The 26,422-nt window shown below is 37.5% G+C and overlaps 1 protein-coding gene across 2 annotated transcripts in view; it reads right to left on the reverse strand.

Annotated features, from left to right (window-relative positions):
* SUFU (SUFU negative regulator of hedgehog signaling) overlaps positions 1-26,422 on the reverse strand; it is a 208,261-nt gene that overhangs the window by 55,865 nt on the left and 125,974 nt on the right. For both annotated transcript variants that reach the window (XM_074233818.1, XM_074233819.1), the window contains exon 4: positions 1,719-1,861. In XM_074233818.1, coding sequence (XP_074089919.1) covers positions 1,719-1,861 — 143 coding nt within the window. The remainder of the gene's footprint in view (positions 1-1,718; positions 1,862-26,422) is intronic.

Genomic DNA, 26,422 nt, shown 5'->3' on the forward strand with positions numbered 1-26,422 from the left:
CCCAAGTTTTGCCCAGTGCTCCCGAAGGCACAGGTGAGGAAACTCCAGAGGCTCCCAGTGCCCTGGGGCTGTCTCCACTCTGGGGGGCTACCCCTCCAACCCCGAGGAGCAGAGCCTTTCTGCTCTTTTCCAGGTTACCTTGAGTAGGAGAACTGCCTCACTGGGTCCCTCTGTGGGTTCTGTCTGTCAAAAATTTAGTTAGAGTCCTTAGTTTATAAGTTTTATGGGAGAGTGCCTAAGAGAGGATCCTCTTGTTGCCATCTTGGCTCCACCCCCTACACATTCCTTTCTATGGTACCACAAGATGCCATAATTTATTCTGCAATTTTCTAATGATTTTACATAGAATTTCCAATCTTTTGCTATGATAGATTGATCTTCGCTTTTTGTTTTTTTATTTTTGCAAGGTAATGGGGGGAGGGGTTAAATAACTTACCCGAGGTCACACAGCTAAGAAATTATTAAGTACCTGAGACCAGATTTGAACTCTCTATCTACAGCACCACCTAGCTGCCTCTATCTTTTGCTAATGATAAGTAAAACAGTAGTGATTTTTTTTTTTGGTGCAGATAGGTTCTCTTTTTCTTTGTATAGTATGATATTTGAGGAACCAGGATTGGAATAAAGGTCTAAAGATATGATAAGCTTGGTGACTATTGTCATACTGCTTTCCAAAATGTTTTGCAGTTCCACCAACTCTGCATTGTTAGAAAGCATATAGCCAACAATTTTATTTATGTCTATACATGCACACACACACACACACACACAGTAAAATTTTTGCTAAAATTTTTTCTAGTCAGACATAAGGTGGTTTAGATGTCCTGATTTGCATTTTGTTAATAAGAAATTTGAACATCTTTTTATATGGTTATTAAGCTTATCTCTCTCCCTTTTTGGGAAAATTTTTCTTGTCCTTTGACCAGGACACTATTGGGAAAGGTATAGAGATCAATGTTCAGTTCCTTATAGATTCTGAATAACAGACCTTTATCTAATATTTGCTTCACAAAATCTTTACCCCAATCTGCTTTTCTTCTAATTTGAGATGTCATACAAAATTCTTTTATGTATATTCAGTCTAATAATTTCCTCTATTTTTGATAAAAATATATTTCAGATATAATTGTTTATTCTTTCAATTTAAAATTTCACAAAAAATTTTCTAGTTTTTTTTGGTTTTTTTTTAGATTTTTTTTCATTGATCTATTTCTCTGTTCTTTTTTCAGTACCAGATATAATTACTTTCTAGTATTTTGATTTTTGGTAGTGATCATCTACAAAATTTATCTGAATGAGTCATTGCATTACCCATAACACACTCCCCTACTCAACCAACTGCAGTGGCTCCTTATGGTCCTTGAGATAAAATATAATTACTGTTTATCTTTAAAGCCCACTACTTTTGTCCCACAACCCAGCATTTTGTACTTTTCCTCTTCCCACATTCTGAAATCCAGTCTAACTGCCATCTTTGTTTTTTACACATACATGTTCCATTGGGGAGACTGAAAATTGTCATCTACTACACTTGACCCTGCTGACTTTCTGAGAGATATTTGGCAAAATATATTGCTTTTATTCTTTTATTAGCTATACTTCCAGAATTCTTGGCCATCTTTCTTAGCTAAGGAGATTTTTCTCCATTTTTCCTGTCTTTCAGAAAGCAATTAAGTTATATAGGCACCATTATTGATTCAACAATCCCCTATTTTTACCTGGAGGAAGATAACCAACCCAAAGGGAGTCTGCACAGGTTGCATCTGGGGATCCTCAGTCAGCAGCATATGTTGGATTCTTGATTCACTATTATCCAAAGGACTATGCCAGGACACATGGTCTCCACTGCAGAAGGTGTTTTCTGTTAAGACACAAAATTAGATGGTATCTTAAATTTTATAAAGTAGTTTCCTCACAACAGACCTTGAGAAAAGTGTTACAGATATTCTTATTGCCATTTAGTGGAGAGAAAAGGAATGAGCAAGGAAAAGATCTCTACAGCACAAAGCTACATGCCCTTTCCCTGGTTACAACTGAGATATCATCATGATATTTATAATCTATACAGAAACTGACCTGTCCAAGAGTCAAGATATCATGAAAACAGGCTGGACATATTCTTTTCTTTCTTTTTCTTTTAGTTTTTTTCCATTTTATTTATTTATTTATTTATCATCATTTTATTTTATTTTTTATTCTCATTTTGTACAAATGGTTTTTTACATTAATAAAATATTCTTGTTTAAGAGTAAACAAAATACCCCCTCCCCCCATAAATACAGACTTGCTTGAGTGATAAAGTAAAGGGGAGAGAAAAAAAAATTAAAATTAAGAAAAAATAATAGTAATAATTGTAGGTATGTCCAGGTGGCACAATGGACAAAGCACCAGCCCTGGAGCCACAGGCACCCGAGCGCACATCCAGCCCCATACACCCAACAATCACCCAGCCATGTGACATGCAAGCCACCCGATCCCCACTGCCCTGCAAAATAAAAAAAAGAAGAAAAGAAAAAGACCCAAAATAAAATAAAATAGTAATAATAGTAAGGGTGGCTGGGTGGCGGACGGAGCATTGGCCTTTGAGCCAGGAGCACCTGGGACCAAATCCGGCCTCAGACAACCAACAATCACCCTGCTATGTGGCCCTGGGCAGGCCACCCAGCCCCATTTGCCCTGCACCCTCCCCCAAATAATAATAATAAAAAATGTGCTTCAGTCTTTGTTCCAACACCCACAACTTTGTTGTGGGTGGATCACATTCTTTATGGTAAGTCCATCGCAAAAGTTACTTCCATATTTTTCCAGCGTTGCCACTACGGATCGCAACTCCCTCCTTTCTTATTTCTCCACTACCATGTACTATATTTTCTCTCTCCTTTCACTCTGACTCTGCTGTAGGGTCGCTGAGTGGCGCAGCAGACAGATCCCTGGTCCTAGGGCCAAGAGGCCCTGAGCCCTCATACCACCCCTTAGGCCCAGCATCCACCTGGCCATATGGTCCTGTACAGGCTTTCCAATCCCAACCTCTTGCAAGAAGTAAAAAAGAAAATGTGTTATATCTGACCACTCGACCCCCATGGTCCATCCTCTCCTCCTTTATTCACATCCCCACCCCTTCCCCCTGCTTCCCCCTCCCCTTCTTACTCCAGATACCTATACCCCATTGAGTATATATGCTGTTTCCTCTCCTAGCCACCTCTGATGACAGCAAAGGTTCCCTCATTCCCCCTTGCCTTTCCCCCTTCCATATCATTGCAATAGCTCATTGTAATAAAGAAAAATCTTATTATATGAAATATCTTGGCCTATTCCTCCTCTCCTTTTTCTTTCTCCCATTATATTTCCCTTTTTTTTCTATTGACTCCATTTTTACACCATATTTTATCTTCGAATTCAGCTTTCTCCTGTGCTTCAACTATAAAAGCTCCCTCTACCTGCTCTATTAACTGAGAAGGTTCATATGAGTATTATCAATGTCATTTTTCTATGCAGGAATACATGCAGTTCATCATTATTAAGTCCCTCATATTTTCCCCTTCTCCTCCAATCTCTATGCTTCACCTGAGTCCTGTATCTGAAGATCAAACCTTCTGTTCAGCTCTGGCCATTCCAAAAGGAACATCTGAAATTCCCCTGGTTCATTGAAAGTCCATCTTTTTCCCTGAAAGAGGACATTCACTTTTGCTGGGTAGTTGATTCTCTCCAAGCTCTTTTGCCTTCTGGTATATTATATTCCAAGCCTTACGAGCTTCCAATGTAGTTGCTGCTAAGTACTGTGTGATCCTGACTGCAGCTCCACAATATTTGAACTGTGTCCTTCTGGCTGCTTGTAATATTTTCTCTTTGACTTGGGAGTTCTGGAACTTGGCTATAATATTCCTAGGGGTTGGTTTTTTGGAATCTCTTTCTCGGGGGGGGGGGGGGGGGGATCGGTGGATTCTCTCCATTTCTATTTTGCCCTCTGCTTCTAGAATATCAGGGAAATTTTCCTGTAGTAATTCTTTCAAAATGATGTCAAGGCTCTTTTCCTGATCATGACTTTCAGGTATTCCAATAATTTTTAAATTATCTTTCCTAAGCCTGTTTTCCATATCAGTTGTTTTTTTCAATGAGATATTTCACATTTTCTTCTAATTTTTCATTTTTTTGGTTTTGAAGTATTGATTCCTGATTTCTGGTAAATTCATCAATCTCCCTGAATTCTATTCTTTGTCTGAAGGATTTGTTCTCCTCAAGAGAGTTTTCTTATCTCTTTTCCCATCTGGCCAATTTTGCTTTTTAAAGCATTCTTCTCCTCAATAACTTTTTGAACTGTTTTATCCATTTGACCTAAGCTGGTTTTTAGCATGCTACTTTCTTCAGTATTTTTTTGGATTTCCTTGACTAAACTGCTGACTTCATTTTCATGTTTTTCCGGCATCTCTCTCCTTTCTTTTCCAAGTTTTTTTTTCCAATTCCCTCATTTGATTTTCAAAGTCTTTTTTGAGCTCTGTTATAGCCTGAGCCCAATTTCTGTTTTTCTTGGAGTCTTTAGATGCAGGAGCTTGTGCTTCCTCATCTTCAGACTGAGTATTTTGATCCTTCTTGGGTTCATTTGCAAAATATTTCTCAATGGTGTTCCTCTTATTTCTTTGCTTGCTCATTTTCCCAGCCTGGGCCTGGTTTTGGGGTGCTTCCTGAGCTTTTGGGACACTCCCACAAGGGTCTCAGTGTGTGAGGCTCTGTCCTCCCTCCTGGTCTGTGAATGACTACATGCCCACCTCTGCCATGAGGATGAGGTGGAGGGGGCCCTGCTGTTCTATGGGGTGGCCTAGACTGCGATCAGGATCTGAATGTGGTCAGAGTCCCGGAGTCCTGTTCCAGGGGCAGAGGATAGAGCTCTGCAGTCTCTCTTCACTCCCCTCCCTCAGCTCAATGGGCTCATGCCCTGGGGGCTGCTCCTGCTTACGGGCTCTGCCTGCTTCTGTTTCCGGATCTGGGCTGCAGAAAGACCAAGTTTCTCACTGTGTGCCGAGGGCTGGGCTCCAAGTGTTCGCTCTGGCTGAGGTCCCCTGCTGTTCCCCCACTTTGTGCCCAGTGCTCCCCGGGGTGTAGCTCAGGGACTCCCCCGCTGCTGTGAGCCGTGGCTCCCAGCGCCCTGGGGCTGCCTTAGGGAGGCTGAACTTCTTTCGCTCTGGCGGCACCCCTCCAACCCCAGGGAGCAGAGCCTTTCTGTTCTTTCCAGGTTACCTTGAGTAGGAGAACTGCCTCATTGGGTCCCTCTGTGGGTTCTGTCTCTCAAAAATTTAGTTAGAGTCCTTAGCTTATGAGTTTTATCAGAGAGGGCCTAAGAAGCAATCCTTTCTTGTTGCCATCTTGGCTCCGTCCCCCTGGACATATTCTTTTCCAGATGAGTAATTGGAGAACCTGTTAATTCAAACTATACTTCAGGGTTCAGGCACTTCTTTCATTCACATATGCTAACCTATTTGATCTGCAATGGATGGAAAAAAGCAAAGCCATGGGCATCTAGGTGGCACAGTGGATAGAGCACTGGCTTGGAAATCAGGAAGATGGGAATTGAAGTCCAGCCTCAGACACTTGCCACTTAATAGCTGTGTGACCTTGGGCAGTCAATCACTTAACTCTGCCTCCAATCCAGGGTTGCCTCCAGTTGTCCTGATTCATATCTGGCCAATGGACCCTAATGGCTCTGGAGGAGAAAATGAGGCTGGTGACTTAGCATAGCACCCCCCCCACTCAAATCCAATTCACGTACTTGTGATGGTATCACCTCCCTGATGCCACGGTCTTCTTCGAAAATAAAGGACAAACATTAGTTAAGCATAGCCCAAGAAGACCGTTTCCCATGTAGCACTCTCACAATCTTAATTTTTACAGGGGGTGTCAGTTAAGAAAATAGGAGAATCAGGCATGGAGATAACCTGTTTCATGAGCATCAGGGCTAGCCCTGGCTTTAATTCTATGACAAAATGAAACAAAATAGTCTAAATGAAAAACAAGAAAAAAACAAAAAACCTTCCCCCACCTACAAATAAGCAGGACAGTAGTCAAATCTCCTCCAGCAATCTGATTTTTGTACTATTGAGTATAAGCAGGTTGCTTTATCTGATCAGCCCAAATCAGTTGCTAAATCTTATCATTTCTATCTTGCCAACAACTCTTAATATTTGACTGTTCTCATAGGTACACATTTTAGTTCAGGACTTCATCATCTCTAGCTTAGATGAATACAATGGCCTCCTAATTAATTACTCTTCTCCTCAATCTCTTCCCCAATCCACTTCATTCCATATACTGCTACCAAAGTAATTTTCCTTTAGCACAAATTTGACCTTATCACTCCTCTACTCCTCAACCAATTCCAGTGACTTCTTATGGTCTTTAAAATATAATTCCTTATGCCCAAAAGGCAATAAAAATATGCAGATCCTTTGATCCAGCAATACCACTACTGGATCTATTTCCTGAAGAGATCATGAAAAAGGGTAAAAATAATCACTTTTACAAAAATATTCAAAGCAGCTCTGGAAAACTAGTGAATGTCCATCAAATGGGGGATGGTTGAACAAATTTTATATGTGTGTTATGGAACACTATTGTTCTATTAGAAACCAGAAGAGATAGGAATTCAGGGAAGCCTGAAAAAACTTGCATGAATTGATGCTGAGTGAGATGAGCAGAACCAGAAGAACACTGTACACTCTGACAGCAACATGGGGTTGATGATCAACTTTAATGGACTTGCTATTTTATCAGTGCAAAAATCAGAGACAATTTTAGGGTATCTGCAATGGAGAATACCATCTGTAGTCAAAGAAAGAATTGTGGAATTTAAACAAAGACCAAAGATTATGACCTTCAATTAAAAAAAAAAAGTTATGTCAGGTATAATGTAATTTTGCTATCTCTTATATTTTATTTTTTCCTTACGGATATGATTTTTTTTCTTAACACATTCAATTTTGATCAATATATATAGCATGGAAACAATGTAAAGATTATTAGACAGTCTTCTGTGGGGGGGTATAGAAGTGAGGTTGGGGGAAAATTGTAAAATTCAAAAAATAAAAAAATATAATTCCTGTTTACTTTTAAAGTCCTTTATAACTCTGTCCCACAACACAGCATTTTGTACTTTTCCTCTTCCCACATTTTGAAATACAGCCTAACTGGCCTTCTTTGTTTCTTACACATGGCATTATCTCCCATTTCTGGGTCTCTGCACATCCCTAGTCTACTTTTCCTGTAATAGTTAGGATGTTCTCTCCCCCAATATTTTGTAGTTAAGTGCTCTATATTTATTCTCTATATACTTAAAAAACGTATTTACTATCTCTCCATTACAGAATGCAAACTCCTTCAGATCTAATATTTTCATCCATTATATGAATATCCTCATCAACAAGCACAGTGGTTGGCACATTGTAGGTACTTAATAATTTGCTAATTAATTAGCTAATTTATCTAGAAGGTTTTATAATTCATTAGGTATTTGCATGAGGTGAATAGGTTCTCATCAGGATTTAGGAATTTTATAAAGGTTCCAGAATTCTGAAGAAAATAACAACTCTACCTAGTCAAAGCACTCATACCTGAAATACTCTACCAGATAATACTTCCAAGGTGCTTATAATGTGTAGAAGTGGCCAACAAGAACAATACATTTTTCATCCTTTAATATGATAAGAAAATCATCAACAAAAATGGACATTTCCATATGCAAATACCAGAAGATAGAGAGGCTTTACAAAAATCATAACTATTATATTGAATTTAAAAAATAGATTAAATATAACAAATTGATCTGCTTGTTTGTTTCCTTTTGAACTTCCTTCTCTGTTGCATGTATTTTTTAAACATTTCAATGATGCTCTTTTTCTTTTTTAATATCATTACGAACGTTTCTTGCTCTTCAAAAAAACCAAAATTTTTTTTTAAATGACGGAAAAAAAACTCAAACTGAACTTTCCCCAGGCTGGTCTAAGGTGGTTTCTGTTCTCACCTGTCCTAAAGAAGAGATTAAATAATAACACACATCTTGCTCCTGTTCACAAAATCTCAAAGTTACAATCACTGTCTTCTCCATTCACAAGACTAGCTTCATGTTATTAGTACCAATCTTCCAAGATGTCAGAAAACTTATCTTCTGTGGTTGTTTAGAGGAGATAACACAGAATAGGGTAGTATGAGCTCAAACCTATCACTACCAATTGAATTTATATTTCTCCTATAGCCCTACCCACTTAAATAAGTGGCAAAGTAACCCATCTTCTGTTTTATTTTGTGTGCTGAGGTTTTGTTTTGTATACGTTTGTAAATGTATATAACAAAACACTGTTAAGAGCTAACAGATGGGATTGTGAGGACAATAGCAATAGCATAGGACAAGCACAATTTTCCTCATTAAATGGAGATAGAAGAAACTTTATCAATAACATGTTCTAAGCATCACAAAAATAAAACAAAGGTCATTTAGTCTAACACACTCTCATAAAGATGAGGAAACAGAAGCCCAGGGAAATGGTATGATTTATCCCAAACCATGCTAAATTAGTAGCAGAGCTGGAACTAGAATCCAGGTTTCCTGACTCTAAAATTTTTTTACTATAGACTGCTACAACTCCTGGATGGAAGGTACTTTGAATGAATATGGTGATTGGTCAGCAACAAAGAGAACTGGAACAGACTGATTTCTCTTTGAAGGGCCAGGAGCTAACAGCAATTAGTTTATCTTCTAGGTCTAACAAACTCTTCCCAGCAGATGGCCCTAGAGCACTTAGTTTGAAGACTATTCAGGTTCTTGTTGCATTGACTTGATTTCTTAACTTTAGAAATAAACTCAAAATATTGGCAATTAAACTTATCCTGGGTACAGTTGTTTAGAAAATCTGGTACCATTGCCTTTTATGAATCAGAATTGATAATGGTTTATTTTTTCAAATGAAATTAAGACTATATTATATTATATTAAGACTATATCTCAAAACCAAAATAAAAGCATCTAAAATAATTATTACAATATAATCAATTATTATAGGATCCTGTATTTAGAGACAGGAGTGACCTTAATGGCCTTCTAGTCCAACTCCCTCATTTTATGATTTTTTTTTTTTTTAGATTTTTCAAGGCAATGGGGTTAAGTGGCTTGCCCAAGGCCATACGGCTAGGTAATTATTAAGTGTCTGAGGTCGGATTTGAACCCAGGTACTCCTGACTCCAAGGCCGGTGCTCTATTCACTGAGCCACCTAGCCACCTGCTCATCTTATGATTTTTAACATTAAAAAAAAATTCTCAACACCGAAATATCCTGGGGCATATATAAAGCAAACACAGAGATCTGACAATGGACAGAGAATTGGTTATGGAATCAAGAAGACATGTCTTCAAACCTAGCTTCAGATACACTCTAGCCTTAAGTAAAAAGTCACAAAAATCACTCATTGTTTTATAGAATGAGAGTAATAATAGCACCCACCACCAGTGGGTGAATGAGGAAACAATGAGATCATATTTGTAAAGTGCTCTGCAAACTTTAGCTTTATTTATTTATTTACAATTTTTTTTTTATACATTACTAAAATATTCTTGTTTAAGAGTAAACATAATACCCCTCCTCCCCCAAAATATAGACCCTCACGAGAAATAAAGTAAAGAAAAAAATTAAAATTAAAATTAAGAAAAATAGTAATGGGGCAGCTAGAGTGCAGTGGATAGAGCACCAGCCCTGGGAGCCAGGAGCACTGGAGCCCAAATCCGGCCCCAGACACCCAACAATCACCCAGTTGTGTGACCCCGGGCAAGCCACCCCAACCCCCTTTGCCTTGTAAAAACCAAATAACCTAACATAAAATAATAATAATAATAATAATAATAATAATAATAATAATAAATGTGCTTCAGTCTGTGTTCCAACACACCAGCTCTGTCGTGGGTGGATCACATTCTTTATGACAAGTCCATCACAAAAGTTACTTCCATATTTTTCCACTGTTGCCATTGCTGATTGCAACTCCCTCCATTCGTACTTCCCCACTGCCATATACTATATTTTCTCTCTCCTTTCACTCTGTCCCTCTTCTTAAATGTGCTATAGGGTAGCTGAGTGGTGTAACACACTGATCCCCGACCCTGGGGTCAAGAGGCCCTGAGTTCACATACTACCCCTAAGGCCCAGCAACCAACTGGCTCTGTGGTCCTGGACAGGCCATCCAATCCCAGCCCCTTGCAAGAAGTAAAAAAGAAAATGTGTTATATCTGACCACTCTTCCCCATGGTCTACCCTCTCCTTCATCACTCACATCTCCCCTTCCACCATCCCCCTTCTCTCCTTCTTACTCTAGATGTCTATACCCCATTGAGTATATATGCTGTTTCCTCTCCTAGCCACCTCTGATGAGAGCAAAGATTCCTTCATTCCCCCCTCATCTTCCCCCTTCCATATCATTTCTGCAAACTTTAAGGGGACCTTAAGTCCTAGATAAATGGCAATAATTATTCTTCTCTTCTCCTTTTCTTTCCAATCTACTTGTAATTTTTTTTTAGGGTATAATAAATTCAACTTCTTTCTTTCAAAACTGTTCTTATACTTTCTTCTGTACTACCTTCTATATTCCTGTTACCTTTAAAATGTTTCAATTGACTCCCTTTTTTCTTTTCTTGTCATTACAATAGAAACAATAAACTTCACCCACCCACCCAATTAAAAACAGAAAAGGAGTAAAAAACCAACTCCGTGTAACAAATAAGCAAGGTCACCAGGATTCCCTTGAGATGAGTTTCTTAGGCCATAATAATATTTTTTTTGTTTTTGTTTTTTTTGATTTTTAGGTTTTTGCAAGGCAAATGGGGTTAAGTGGCTTGCCCAAGGCTACACAGCTAGGTAATTATTAAGTGTCTGAGACTGGATTTGAACGCAGGTACTCCTGACTCCAAGGCCAGTGCTTTATCCACTACGCCACCTAGCCGTCCCCATAATAATATTCTAATGTATTAATATAGTATTTTTTTAGTCATTCCCCAATTGGTCAGTACTCTTTTAGTTTTGTTTTTTTCCCCTTTTAATCAGCCCTATAGAAACAGAATCAAGCATTGTCACTATATATTTTACTTTTCTGTTTCTTCTCATTCTATTTTGAATTAGTTCTTGAATCCCAGAATTCTTTGAAATTCTTAGTAATTCTTATGGCAAAATATTATTTCATTTATTTATATACCACAATTTGTTCAGACATTCTGCAATGGATGGGTGCCCCTTTAGTTGCTAGTCCTTTTCCCTTCCTTTTAAATCTTCCCTCTGGGATCAGAAAATTTGTTTTGCTTTCAACTATTCTCTTTCCAGAATTACCTTCCCTCCTAATTGTTCTCTCCCAAGTCCTGCCTATTTCTTGATGAATTTGATGTATTTCTACACAAAACTGTGTGTTCAACCTCTTGAACACATATGATACTCGCTCCACCCCCATTTCCTTCTCTCCAAAGAGAGGACTTATATGTCCAAATTGTAAGAAATATTGAGTTCCTATGCCCAAAGGGCAACAAAAATGTGCATACCCTTTGATCCAGCAATGATCCAGCAATATCTATACCCTGAAGAGATGATGAAAAAGGGTAAAAACATCACTTGTATAAAAATATTCATAGCAGCCCTGTTTGTGGTGGCAAAGACCTGGAAATTAAGTAAATGTCCTTCAATTGAGGAATGGCTTAGCAAACTGTGGTATATGTATGTCATGAAACACTATCATTCTATTAGAAACCAGGAGGGATGGGAATTCAGGGAAGCCTGGAGGAATTTGCATGAACTGATGCCGAGTGAGATAAGCAGAACCAGCAAAACACTGTACACCCTAACAGCAACATTGGAGTGATGATCAACCTTGAAGGATTCACTCATTCCATCAGTGCAAAAATCAGGGACAATTTGGGGCTGTCTGCAATGGAGAATAATATCTGTATACAGAGAAACAACTGTGGAGTTTGAACAAAGACCAAGGATTATTACATTTAATTTAGAAAAAAACCCTGATATTTTATTGTCTGATCTTGCTATCTCTTATACTTTATGTTTCTTCCTTAAGGATATGCTTTCTCTCTCATCATACTCAATTTGGATCAGTGTACACCATGGAAACAATGTAAAGACTGACAAACTGTCTTCTCTGGGAGGTGGGGGGAGGGAAGTAAGATTGGGGGGAAAATTGTAAAACTCAAAATAAATAAAATCTTTAATAATAATAATAAAAAAAGAAATACTGAGTTCCATTACTTTCTTCCTACTTTCTACACTAGTGTTTGTATACTTCATTTTCTTTTCCTCTTCAAAATTTCAGAACAAAATCAAAACCAACCCCATGTCTTCTTTTTTTTTCTTATTTAACTCCCTCAATACCCCTTTGAAGACAAGAGGTTCAGAACAGACATTTTTTTTCTCTCTAAGTACATCAGCACTACATCATCCCATGTTGTCTAGTCATTTGTGCCTCTATGGGCCATTCAGTTTCTTAATTTTCTTGACATGCTGGATTACTAGAGAGTGGTTGAATTAAGTGAATTACAGCAGAGATTAAGAGATTTGTACAGGCCACATTTTAATTCGGTTCTTTCTTACTCTAGGTCCATTACTCTTTCCACTGAACCATCTACCTGCCTATATCATCATACAGTGTGCTCAAAGAAATTTACCTTTCATGTTATCTCGAGTTCCAAGTTCCTATGCAGATAGTCTTTTCTAGTCCGCATGACTGAGGTCTCTTCCCTGCCGCTCCCCTTCCCTCCCCTCTCCTTGCCGGCCACCGGGGCGCACGAGGGGGGCAGGGCCTTCCCCTGGCCGCCACGGCCACGGCCACGGCGCATCGGCAGAGGCACCCGGGGGAAGGGGCAACGCGGGAGGCCTGCACTATCACCGCATCAACTTCGACAAATATCATCCTGGTTACTTCGGGAAAGTTGGTATGAGGCACTACCACTTGAGGAAGAACCAACTGTCAACCTTGATAAGCTGTGGACACTGGTCAGTGAGCAGACCAGGGTCAATGCGGCCAAAACCAAGGACGGGCTTGCCCCTATCACTGATGTTGTTCGGTCGGGATACTACAAAGTCCTAGGAAAGGGCAGCTCCCCAAGCAGCCAGTCCTCGTGAAGGCAAAGTTCTTCAGCAGAAGAGCAGAGGAAAAAATTAAAGGGGTTGGTGGAGCCTGTGTCCTAGGTGGCATAAAAATCCAATGTTGTCAAATAAAACAAATGTTGTTGTTAAAAAAAAAAAAGAATGAGTGAAGCTCCATTTTCCCTTAAAGATATATTTTTTTGGGCCGGCTTGGTGGCAGTGCATAAAGCACCGGCCCTGGAGTCAGGAGTACCTGGGTTCAAATCCGGTCTCAAACACTTAATAATTACCTAGCTGTGTGGCCTTGGGCAAGCAACTTAACCTCATTTGCCTTGCAAAAACCTAAAAAAAACAACCCCAAAAAAGAATCACCTAGCTGTGTGGCCTTGGGCGAGCCACTTAACCCCGTTTGCCTTACAAAAACCTAAAAAAAAAAAAAGATATACTTTTTTCCTCTGAAGGATTATATTTAGTTTTGTAAACTAAGTTATTCTTGATTGTAATGGCTGTGGATATTTTGCCTTTTGGAATAGTGCATTTTAAGATTTCCTCTCATTTTCATGAGAAACTGCTAGGAGTTATGTGATCCTGTGACTTTTTGGAACTTGAACTATTGCTTTCAGGATGTTTAAAGTAATTTTATTTTTGAGATAGAGGTTCTGGATTTTACCTAGGATTTCTCTTTTGGAGTTTCAGGGTGTGATTTGGTAGAGTCTTTTCACTTTGGTCTCTAGCTCTAATAGATCTAAGCAGCTTTCATTTATAAATTCTGGTTTTAAATTATAGATTTCAGGGGAGTTGAAGTAGTCTTAGATTATCTCTCCTTGACCTGTTTTCCAAGTTAGGAATTTTTGATAATCTTACATTTTCTTCTTTTTAATTCTCTGATTTTATTCTAATATCTTTTCCTATCTCCTGGGAGTCACTGATTTCTTAGTTAGCTAATTTACTCTAATTTTCAAGGTATCTGTTACCTGAAAGTAAAGATTTATCATCTTCTCCTCATAAGCTATTTATTCTCTTTTCACTGCTTCATTTTAGGACTTTTATTTCATTTTTTCATTTCCTGCTTTACTTCTGTAGGTTTTCATATAATCCTTATGGAAAGTTTATTTTTTACTTTCAATCTCTGCTTGAAGTTATTTTTGTCCCATAGGTTGAATTTGGGGGTATCTCTAAACCTTTATAATTCTGTATCTTCCTCTGTTTGTTTCAGGCCTAATTCTCTATTGCACTTTATGGTAGGGTGTTTGGCCCTGCTTGGTCCTATATTCCTACTCCCAGGGTTAGCATTTCCCTGCGTCTTTTGAGTTTCAAAGCACTTCTTGAGAACTCTTAGGACAAGAGTTCTTACCTGCTGCTTGTAGACTAGTTACTATCACTCCTGGTGCCTTCTGAGGTCCCCACTGTAGGTTTTAGGGCAAATGGCGGTATAGTGAAAAGAGTGCTGGGTCTGAATTCAGGAAGACTTGAATTCAAATTTGATCTCAGACACTTCCTGGATGTGTGATCCTAGGGAAGTCATTTAACCCTGTTTGTCTCAGTTTCCTCATCTGTAAATTAAACTGGAGAAAGAAATGGCAAATAACTATAGTATCTTTCCCAAGAAGATCTCAAATGAGGTCACAAAGAGTCAGATATGACTGAAGCTTCTCAGAGCTCAGCTCCCACCTGTTTCCAGATATAGAGCCTTAAAGGCTACATATATCTGTCACAGGACACTAGGAGGATGCATACTTATTTGCCTACAGTGGTGTTGGCTTTACTGGTTGCCTCCTTTTCCATTGTTTATAAAATTCTGGACAATTTTCTGTGAAACTTCGGAATAAATGAAATAACTTACCATAGTTTCTCACTAGATGTTTGGATCATTACTTAGTCTAGGGCAAATACGCTTTTTTTTTTAAACAGAAGATATGGGAAAACTAGTTTACTTGCTCAGTTCAGGCAGCCACATACATCAATAGTTTTGAAGAAAGAACAACCCCCCCCCCAACCATCTAATTAAAAGACACTCAAAAGATATTGTTCTGAAGTCAGAAGACCAGCATTGAACTCCTAATACTTCAAGTCAAATCAACATGCATTTATTAGGTACTTTCTACATACGAGACACTATGCTAAGCCCTGGAGATACCAAAACCAGCATATAGCTCTTGAGAATAGAGGAGTCTAATGGAGGAGACAACACACAATGACATACAAGATCAGCTGGAGATCATCTGGGAGGGAAGACACTGAGTCTCAGGTCAGGGAAATGCTTCTTAGACATGGGATGAGTGGAGACGTGGAGAACGCTAAGGAAGTCAGAGGGTAGAGATGGGGAAGGAGAGTGTTGAAGCACAGAAGACAGTATCTGATATTTACTGCATGTATAACCTTGAGCATGTCAATGACCTGCCTGGGGTCTTAGTTTCCATATTTATAAAATGAAGGGGTATGACTAGATGATCACTATGTGTAGTCTCTTTCCTTCCTCTCCTCACAGGAGGAAAACATTTCATAAATTTTAACACAATATAGAAATATTAACTATTATTATTTTATGAGATATGCAAATATATTGCTAGGCTAAAAGTCAGAACTAGTAGAGGAGAAACTTCAAATGTACACTCTTGAAGAGTGAATCTCATACTTTATTTTTCTCCCTTAAGGATATGATTTCTCTGTCATCACATTCAACTGAGATCAATGTATAACATGGAACCAATGTAAACACTAACAGATTGCCTTCTGTGGGGGGAGGGAAGCAAGAATGGGGGAAAAAATTGTAAAACTCAAAATAAATAAAATATTTCTTTAAAAAGAGTACTTAGTGATACCAAAATCCCTATGTCCAAGTCCTTCCTCAAACTGCCCCATATCAAAGATGATCTAGATCTCTTAGCTGAGACTTGGCCCAATCCAATTACGAAAGCTCTCTGGTCCACTTTCAAATCTGGAACAAAGCCAAAAAGGGTCAGTCACTGTGCCCTGACATCCCATCAACCAAATGTCATCTGGATTCTATGATAAGCCATTTGCTTAAGTTTCATCAGCCCCCATAGTCCCTTCAAGAATGGATTTTCAAATGCAAATGAATCTGCTGGAGGTCCAGCTGTTAACTTCTAGTTGTGCAGAGAACCCTCCCAGCTGCTTCTCCCTGTCTCTGAAGTAAAACTGTTAACCTTTACTAAATATGTTTTCATACTGAAAACTTATTTTTTAAGAACAAAGCAACAAAGAGGTTTTTTGGTTTTTTTGTAAGGCAATGGGATTAAGTGATTTGCCCAAGGTGACACAGCTAAGTAATTATTAAGTGTCTGAGGTCAGATTTGAACTCAGGTAATCCTGACTCTGGGGCTGGTGCTCCATCTCCTATATCACCTAGCTGCCCCTTAAAAGACTTATGATGGAAAATATCATCTATATCCAAAGAAGAAACTTTGGAGTTTAAATGAAGATCAAAGCTTATTATTTTCAATTTTTAAAAATTGTCTTATGCATTGCCATTTTTGTTTTCTTTAATGTTTTCTTCCATTTGGATTTGATTCTTCAATATGGATCTATTATTAAGTATGACTATAAATGTAGAGCCTATGTCAGATTACTTTCTGTTGGAGGGGGAAGTAAAGAAGGGAGGGAGAAAAATGTAAAATTCAAAATCTTGTCCAAAAAAAAAAAAACCTGGTAAAAACAACTATTACATATAGTCGGAAAAACAAATAAAACAAAAACTATTAGTTGCAAAAACAACAAAAATGGGAAATGAGTTCAGCAAGGTTAGAAGGACATAAGATAGATGAAAAAATAATCATCATTCTTATATGTTGGTAAGAAAAGAAAACATGATAAGAAAAAAGATATCCTATTTACAACTAAATTAACATCTGAGAATTATTTTATCAACATATAGTGACCTTTATAAAGACATCTATAAAGATTTCATGAACAAAAATAAAGATAAACTTGAATAACTACAGTAACATTTAATATTCAATAGAGTAACAAAAATACTATCCCAAGTGAATTAATAATTTAATGTAATATCAATCAAAATACTAAATTTTATTTTAAAAACTAGATAAAATCAAAATAACAAGTTCCATGGGAAAAACTATTGGATAAGAATTTAAAGGGATTCTTTGAGGAGAAAATAAGGTGATGAATGTGGATTTGCCAATCAGGATTATTTAAAAAACTCATATTCTTATATATTGCTGTAGACTCTGAAATCTCCTTGGACAGCAATCTGGTATACAGGAAATATTATAATATAATCATAATCTTTGATCCAAAAACACTATCACAATCCCAAGAACATTATAAAAAAGGATTTTTCTGTTCAAAAATATTTGTAATAGAAGCAGCTAGGTGATGTAGTGGATAGAGCACTGGCCCTGGAGTCAGGAGTACCTGAGTTCAAATCCAGCCTGAGACACTTAATAATTACCTAGTTGTGTGATTTTAGGCAAGTCACTTAACCCCATTGCCTTGCAAAAAAGCAACCCCCCCCCCCAAAACCAAAACAACCACAAAATATTCATAATAGTATTATTTTTTAATTATAAAACCCTGCCAACAACCTAAATTTTTACCAACTGAGGAATGGAGAAACAAATGGTTTATTAACATAGTAGAATGCTTTCCTGAAATTAAAAATGATAAATATAAGAAATATTAGTAAATATGGAAAGATGTGAATTCATGTAAAGAAAATAGAACAAGAAAATCAGCTTACACATATACTATATGACAATATAGTGACAATATGAAAGGAAAATGTAAATATAAATACAAATACAGGGATAATAGACAAACATTATGGAAAGGGAGAAAAAACTTTTCAATTAAAGCAACCTTTAAAACAGTTATACATGTATTTTAAAAATCATTTAAATAAATTAATAAGTAAATATCCTAATAAGGTTCAGGTTGCGCTTTGTGTGTGTGTGTGTGTGTGTGTGTGTGTGTGTGTGTGTGTGTGTGTCTGTCTGTCTCTTTGGGAGACAACAGAATGAGAAGATACTTGCAATTAATCTTGTGTTTTTTTTCCTCCTACTATGTCTTTCACAAAGACCACATATTTCAAATCCTCCAGTTTGGAGATGCTAAAGAAAACTGCTATTAAAGAAACTAGAAATTCTAAGATAAGTGTTTGGAAGAATTTTGTAAAATGCTAGGAAACAAAAGGATTCTCACAGGAGAATTTGGAGTTGTGAAATAAGTTAACTTCTCAGGGAGTCTGCCAAACTTTTGTGTACATATAAATGTACTAAACCCCACAAAATACTATTTTTCCTCTAAAGAGACTCCTATGACAACAAGTTGCAAGCCTAAATAAAGGTAGATGGTTCTATTCAATGAGTAATAGCGGCAGTCACTTCCCTCTCTTTCTGACTCTCCAGACAGCACTCTTGAGACCTGCTGCCTCCTTTCAGTCCAGTTTATCTTCATCTAACATGATCAACCAACTCTAAATCTTTAAGGGTCAGTTCTGAAACCCAAGAAAGATTCGATGTTTAAATGCTTTGGAAACAGGTTACAATTCAGTGGAAACAAATGATGGTGAAACTACAAAGAGGGCAGCAAGCTTTCAGTCAAATAAACAAGAACCTGTCAACATACAAAGAACAACAGAAAAAGTGAATTCTATATCCCACTTAACAGTTGGAATGAACAGGGTGGAAAGGATAGAGTGAGGTAATGTATAGGCTGCTGGCCCCATCCTTTTGTGAGGTTACAGTCTGTCCAGAATGCTCCAGCATAGTTTTTGAGAAGCTAACACTAAGAATCTAAGAGCAAGATATATGCATATAACAGGAACAAAGAGAAATGTCCTTCTTTGTAATTCCATTCTAACACTGTTTCCTGCATGGAAAAAGGAAACCATAGGAGACAGGAGCCTAGAAGGCCTAAGTGGTACAAAACTGTAGAATATGCTCACAGTAAGAATCTAAGAGAGCAGGATATATCCATATAATATAGAAATAAAAAGAAATATCCTTCTCCTTTGTAATTCCATTTTAACATTCTGTCTCCTGCTTGGAAAAGGAAGCCAGAGGAGACAAGAGCCTAGAAGCTCTAAAGTGTACAAAACTGTAGAATCCAGCCCCCTCTCTTCTCCACTCCCCTCCCCTCCACACACATGCACCACAGACAAGATGCTTTGAAAGGAATGAAATCCCAGGGGCACTGCTGCACAAAGGCCCCACGGCAGGGTTTCAAATTGGGCTCCTCCAGAGACGTGGCTTAAACACAAGGCTTTCTCTCCTTCTCCTCTCAACCCTCCCCCTTGCCCCAAGTGTGAAAAAACAGATTATGAGTACCGGAAAGCTGCTGAGCTTTTGTGGCCTGAGACAAAGTCTGTCCCAGAAGAATAGTAGCTACTCTCTGTTCTTCAACCTGATCAAGGAGGTATTGGAGGGGAGGGTTTGGGGAGAAGAGAAGGCCTTCATATTCTTAAAAACAGGTTTAATGACTTTAGTTCTCTATTCTTAATTCTTCAAGTCTAATTCTGATAACATTCAAAATGGGTTGAGGTTGCTTTTAATGGAACTTCCTTCAACAAGTTCTGTTTGCTATTAATTAGCAAACTTTTTTTTTTGGTTCTAAGCCATTGTGAGAGAAAAACAATCAATGTGCTGTACAACTTGGTAATTTTTTTTTTATAAAGAAAAGACATACTCTATGAAACCTTGAGAAAAATAATGTAAGAAAATTTCTAGATTTTTACCCAAATCAAAGGAATTAGGAAATTTAGCATACTGATTAAAGATGATTCAAAATTGTTTCCTTATGTATTCTTTTTTTTTTTGCAAGGCAAATGGGGTTAAGTGGCTTGCCCAAGGCCACACAGCTAGGTAATTATTAAGTGAGACCAGATTTGAACCCAGGTACTACTGACTCCAGGGCAGGTGCTTTATCCACTGCACCACCTAGCCCCTATGTATTCTTTTTAAAAAAAAAAACATTTTCATATTAGTCATGTTGTGAAAAAGGAATTAGAACTAAGGGGGGAAAACCATGAGAAAGAAATAAAATTAAAAAAAATGTTAACATAGTAAACTTTGTTCTGTATTCAGATTCCATAGTTTTTTCTCTGCATATGGATGACATTTTCCAAAATAGGCCTCCCAGGATCGTCCTTGATGACTGAACTGCTGAGAGGACCTGCGGTCCTTCATAGTTGGATATAGTCTCACAATGTTGCTGTTAATGTGCACAATGTTTTCCTGATTTTGGTCACTTCACTCAGCATAAATTCATGCAAGTCTTTCCAATCTTTTCTAAAGACTGGTTGCTCATGATTTCTTATAGAACAATAGTATTTTATCACATTCATATACTATAACTTGTTCAGTCATCCCCCAACTGATGGACATCCCCTCAATTTCCAATTCTTAGTTGTTACAAAAACAGCTGTTATAAATATTTTTGTACATGTGGGTCTTTTCCTCCTTTTTTAAATGATTTTTTGGGTATATAGACCTAGTAGTGGTATTGCTGAATCAGTGGGCATGTTGAGTTTTTTTGCTCTCCAGGATGGTTGGATGAATTTACAACTCTCCATTAACAGTGATACTGTGTCCCAGTTTCCCCTCATCCTTTTCAACAACGATCATTTTTCTTTTTCTTTTTTCATTTTAGCCAATCTGATAGTGTGAGATTGAACTTCAGGGTTGTTTAATTTGTATTTCTCTAATCAGTAATGATTTAAGGCATTTTTCATTTGACTATATATAGCTTTAATTTCATCATCTGAAAACTTCATGTCATTTGAACCATTTAACAATTGGATATGTCAGAGAATATATTCTTATAAATTTGACTATTTTAGAAATGAGTCCTTTAACAGAAATACTACTTATGAAAATTGTTTCCCAACTTTCTGTATTCCTTCTAATCTTGGATGTACTGATTTTGTTCATGGAAAATCTTTTTAAGTTAATGTATACCTATGGGTTTTTAAAGAAATATCAGGCTCCCTTTCCCCCTTTTTCCACTTCTACAATTTTTTTCCACTCCTACATTGAACAAGTATTTATTAAGTACCTACTGTGTGTCAGATCATATCTTCATCAAACTTGCATTTTACAGGGGTATCTGCCCAATTAAGTAAATATAAAATTCATACAAAAGCAATAAAAACTTAACAACTTGAATAAACTAAGAATTCAAAAGGAAAAAAATGATTTTTATAAATACAGCTCAGCTCCCCAGAATGGATCTGTGAGAAGGAAGCAAGAAGTGTGGGCAGCAGGTTGGTGGGCTGCAGACTGTCTGCTTGCTTCAGCACATGGAGGGGTACTTCTGATTTTGTTTTCATTTCCAAAATAAATTGTTCAAGGGTTGCAGAAATTTCAATCCTCACAAGCTTGCCTCTGGATGCCACAAATGGGAAGTGGAAGGTGGGAAATAGTTGAACAGCTGTCATCTTAAAAGAGCTTTTCCTTATCTATACAATAGGATTGAGAGGTGGCACCAGGTGTCACAGTTCTACCTAGTAGCTTGTCTTCCCCTCTTTTCTCTAACTAAAAAGTGGGATTATTAACTCTAAAAATTCAATTCAACAAACAATAACACCTACTATGTGCAAAAAAACCCTTTTCTAGATATCATCAAGCTTCTAAAGTGGGATTATTAACTCTAAAAATTCAATTCAACAAACAATAACACCTACTATGTGCAAAAAAACCCTTTTCTAGATATCATCAAGCTTCTTTACCAAGAAGTCTTAAATACAGGTTCTGCTTTAAAAAGTCATCTTGGCAAGCACCTACCACCTGGCAGTGCTGGGAGGCCTGGGTGAGATAATGCTTGTAAAACCACTTATCACAGAGTTGGGTACATAGTAGGCACCATATAAATGTTTATCTCCCCCCCCCCCAAGAGAGATGGAAAGGTCTCAAGAAAGAAGTTCTGGGGGGGCAGCTAGGTGGCGCAGTGGATAGAGCACTGGCCTTGGAGTCAGGAGTACCTGAGTTCAAATCCCACCTCAGACATTTAATAATTACCTAGCTGTGTAGCCTTGGGTAATTAACCCCATTGCCTTGAAAAATCTAAAAAAAAAAAAGTTCTGAGGACAAGAAGCAGTTTGAATAGAATGGGGGGAGGGGGAAAGGAGTTGGGGGGGAGGGGGAAAGGAGTTGGGGGGAGGGGGAAAGGAGTTGGGGGGGAGGGGGAAAGGAGTTTCTAAAGAGACTTGTAGATGCACTTATGATTTTAAAAAACATTGCCTCAGCTCCTTTGTTGAAATGAGGGAGGGAAACTGGAGGGAGGGAAACTGGCAGTGTCCACAGTTATAGAACATGGTCTGGAACATTGGGCTTCTCCAGTAAACTGATTAGCTTTACTGAACTTGAGAAGGGAGAGTGATTCATTTCTCAATGAAGGGAATCAAAAATTAAAGAGCCCAGATGCTAGAAGAATGGGCAGGTGAACATTGGTGTTGATTTGGTCCTGTGAGAAGGATGTTGGGAATGTCACACACATAACACCAAGGAAGGCAGTTCAGGATAACAAAAGGGAGTGAGAGGTGAGGAAAAAAGGAGGCTCCAAGATGGGGAAGGTTTGTTATTCAATAGGAGAGATGAAGCAATGACACTGATGATGGAGAGAATATGGAATTCCACTCTGCTGTTATTTGGCTTCTACTTTTCTGGTCAAGGGAAAATGACCTTTGTACTGGAAAGAAGGGAACAACAATGACTAATATGGAGTTGATATCCAAGATAAATACAGTTTGTGAACAAGTAGCAAGCTATCCTTTAAATGATAAAAGATACTGTCTTGTAGAGTTAAAGTTTGCAAAGCATTTCACATATATTATCTTATTTATATCTCACCACATGTTTTACCACATGTTTTACAAGAGGAATCTGTTCCAGAGATATTAACCGATAACATAATGGATAGACTACCTACCTCCTTGAGCTTCATGAGTTGAAGTTATCTTGGTTCAAATGAACTACACCCTAGGATTCTAAGAAGGAAATGGAAGATAGGTTATTGCTTAGCCAAAGTCAATTTTTTTTCCTGAAAGATGACAGAGGATGGGAAAGATATGCAAAGTGACTTCACTCCCAAAAGAAAGAGAATATAATTTGAATGTGTAGGCCAATGAGTTTAATTTCAATCCCTGGCAAAATTCCAGAAAATGTAATTAAAAGAATAGTGACTGAATTTGGAAAAAGAAGTAGTGGACATTTTAGGAAAAGGTCATTCTAGACTAAGCTTATTTTTCAACTAAACTAATAGGTCATGGCCATGCTGTAGATAATAATAATAAATGACCTAGAATTAGCAAAACATATGATAGTCTCTCATGCTATGTGGCAAGACAAGAAATAGATTAGGCAATGGTATCATTAATTAGGTTTCTCAGTTTACATCCATAAAACTGGTAAAGATGACAAAAGGTGGGAATAGCACATATGGGGGGGGGTCTCAGCTACAAATACAACCATACTATTGGTGGAATAGTGAAATGATTCAACCATCCTGATAAATATTTTAAAATTATGCTAAGGATGTCCAAAATGTCCACACCCTTTGACCCAGAGATCTCACTGTTAGGCATAGACTTTAAGGAGATCAAAGTTAAGAAAAGCCCATGTATAGAAAAATAGACATAGCAGCATTTTTCTAATAGTAACCAAAGAACTGGGAAAAGTAGGGGCCTACTAACTGGGGAATGGCTAAACAGACTATGGTAAGGAGAATGAAATGGATCATTATGAGGCTTTAAGAAGGGAGGCATATGAAGAATTTAGAGACATGGGGAAATTTTTATAAAGTGATATAGCAAAGTTACATTAAATATTATATTAAATCAATATTCACAATGATTGTAGCAATGAAAAGGGAAAAAAAATGAAACTGAACATTCTAACTCTCCTTTGTATGGGGGCGGGGAATGACCCTATGGAATTGACACACTGTTCAAAAAGCCAGATTTATAAGATATACACTGATTAGTTTTGATGAACTGTTTCCCCCTCTATTTTGTATTTTTTTTGTTTAAAAGAATGGTTCAATGAATGTGGTGAAGAATATAGCTGGAAATGAAAGGTGATTTAAAAAGAAAAGAGTAATAAAAATTTTTAAATGATTAAGTGTATTAATAACTGGTTGAGTGGCCAGACTTAAAAAGTAGTCATTTATATTGAATATCAATTTGAAAGGAGATCTCCAATGGAGTGCCCCAAAAGTCTGTGGTGCAGTATTTTTTACCATTTCAGTTCAATAATCAAATGCCTTCTATGTGCTAATTATGTTAAGCACTGGGGATTCAAAGAAGAAAAAGATAGTCCCTGACATCAAGGATCTTACAAGTTAAGGGGTGAAGACCAATATACAAAAGGAAGGTGAAAATGGAGAATGAGCTCCAAATCCAGCAGTCTGCAAAGAAAAGTTTTGAGAAAAATTCAGTGCTCTACCTTCCCACCCTCCAATCAGAAGGGAAAGGAAGTTGAGGGAACTGGGAAAGTGTGGAGTATCCAAGGCTACTTAACCAGCAATTTGATCAGTTTATCCTGGGAGGGGCATCTGGATCCTTGGAGCTGAAACTAAGCAGAGCTACAGATGAATGACTTGGATAAAGGCAGAGCTGGTACACTTTATCAAATCTGAAGATTACATTATATGGGGAGGGAAAAGTTAACATTTTGGATAACAGAGTCAGGAACCAAAAAGATCCTGATAGGCTAGAACATGGGGATTAATGTAATAAAAAGACAATTAATAGTCTTACACATGAATAAAGCAATTCTACAAGTATAAGATATAGGAAGTATGACTAGGAAACAGGCTGCCTGAAATTTATGAATGAATTCTAAGCTCAATACAAGTGAACAGTGTCAAATGGAGGTCAAAAAATTCAATGCAATCTTAGGATGAATTAAAAGTGGAACAGGAATCCAGGGAGATTATAATTTTGGTATACTGTGCTTTGGTCAGACCACATATTCAGTACTGTGTTCAATTCTGAGCAACACAGTTTTAGAGATATATTGTGCCTTATATTAAGTTTTTTTGCTACACACATCCCCTGGTTTGGCAGTTTGGTGAAGTCCATGGACTGACTCCTTTTCAAGATAATGTTTTAAAATTAATAAAGGAAGCCAATTTTATTGACTTCAGGTAACAAAAATTAAAAAGAAATAAGCTCAGAGACCTTAGGTTAAGAATCTATCTTTTGTATAACCTATATCAGATTGCTTCCTGTCTTGGGGAGGTGGGAAAGGAGGGGAAAGGGAAAATTTTTGCAAAAATGAATGTTGAAAACTATCTTTACATGTAATTGGAAAAAAATACTAATAAGATAAAAAAGAACCTAAACCTTATTATAATAGCTAATAATTGCTAGCATTATAAAAGCACTTTAAGATTTGCAAATTTTTTATATGTTATTGTTTGATAAGGAATATGAAGATTGATTGAAGGAACTGGGAAATTTAGCCCAGAGAAAAGAAGACTCATGGCAAGATGATGACTATCTGTATCTGAAAGGTTATAACATGAAAGAGGAATTAGATTGATTCTGTGGGATCCCCAAGGGCTGAACTAAGAATAAGTGTGTATAGGCTACAAAGAAGTAGATGCAGACTTCCAAGGTTAAATGGAATGGACATCCTGGGGAGGTGAAGCAAAGACTGGATACTTGCTTTTTAGGTATTGTTGTCTTCAATAATAGAAACTATGATTCTATAAAATTATAATTTCTGTATGAAACTTCCCTGATCCCTACCTGCCACTATACCTTCTGTACCCTTAAGGTCTTTGTTAAAGCATTAATTACATACTGCACTATATTAGATTCATTTGTATCCATGTATTATTCCCTATTAAATTATAAGAACATTAAGAGACTGGTCTAGTTCTACTCTACACCTAGAAAACTGCAAATATTTGCAATTTATCTAAAATAAATATTTGTTGATTTATTGAATGAATTTCATGGAGTGAATCCTACTTCTTTGCAGACTATACCCCAGAGGGCCCTAGGGGCATTCACCACAATACCTCCAAATCTAAGAAGGGTAGGGCAGATAAGGTTTCCAGAGTTTCTAGTCTTGGATGACTATTGAGTAAATACCCTTTTCCTTGGAGGAAAGGAGGGTAAGAAAAAAGCCTGACAGTGGTTCCATTACCCTTAATTCCCTTATGTGTTTGTATTGGTCAGATTTATACAAAGTAAATTGTGGGAAAGAATTGAGTATTTTGCTTTCACAAGGGTGAGAAAGGGTGTTGCCAGAATCTCAGAGATGTCTGTGAAGATAATACATTACAAAAACCAGGATGCCTGGTCTTTGTGGCAACTCAAGAGATGC

Source organism: Macrotis lagotis, chromosome 4 (genome assembly GCF_037893015.1).
Source record: "Macrotis lagotis isolate mMagLag1 chromosome 4, bilby.v1.9.chrom.fasta, whole genome shotgun sequence".
NCBI lineage: Eukaryota > Metazoa > Chordata > Mammalia > Peramelemorphia > Peramelidae > Macrotis > Macrotis lagotis.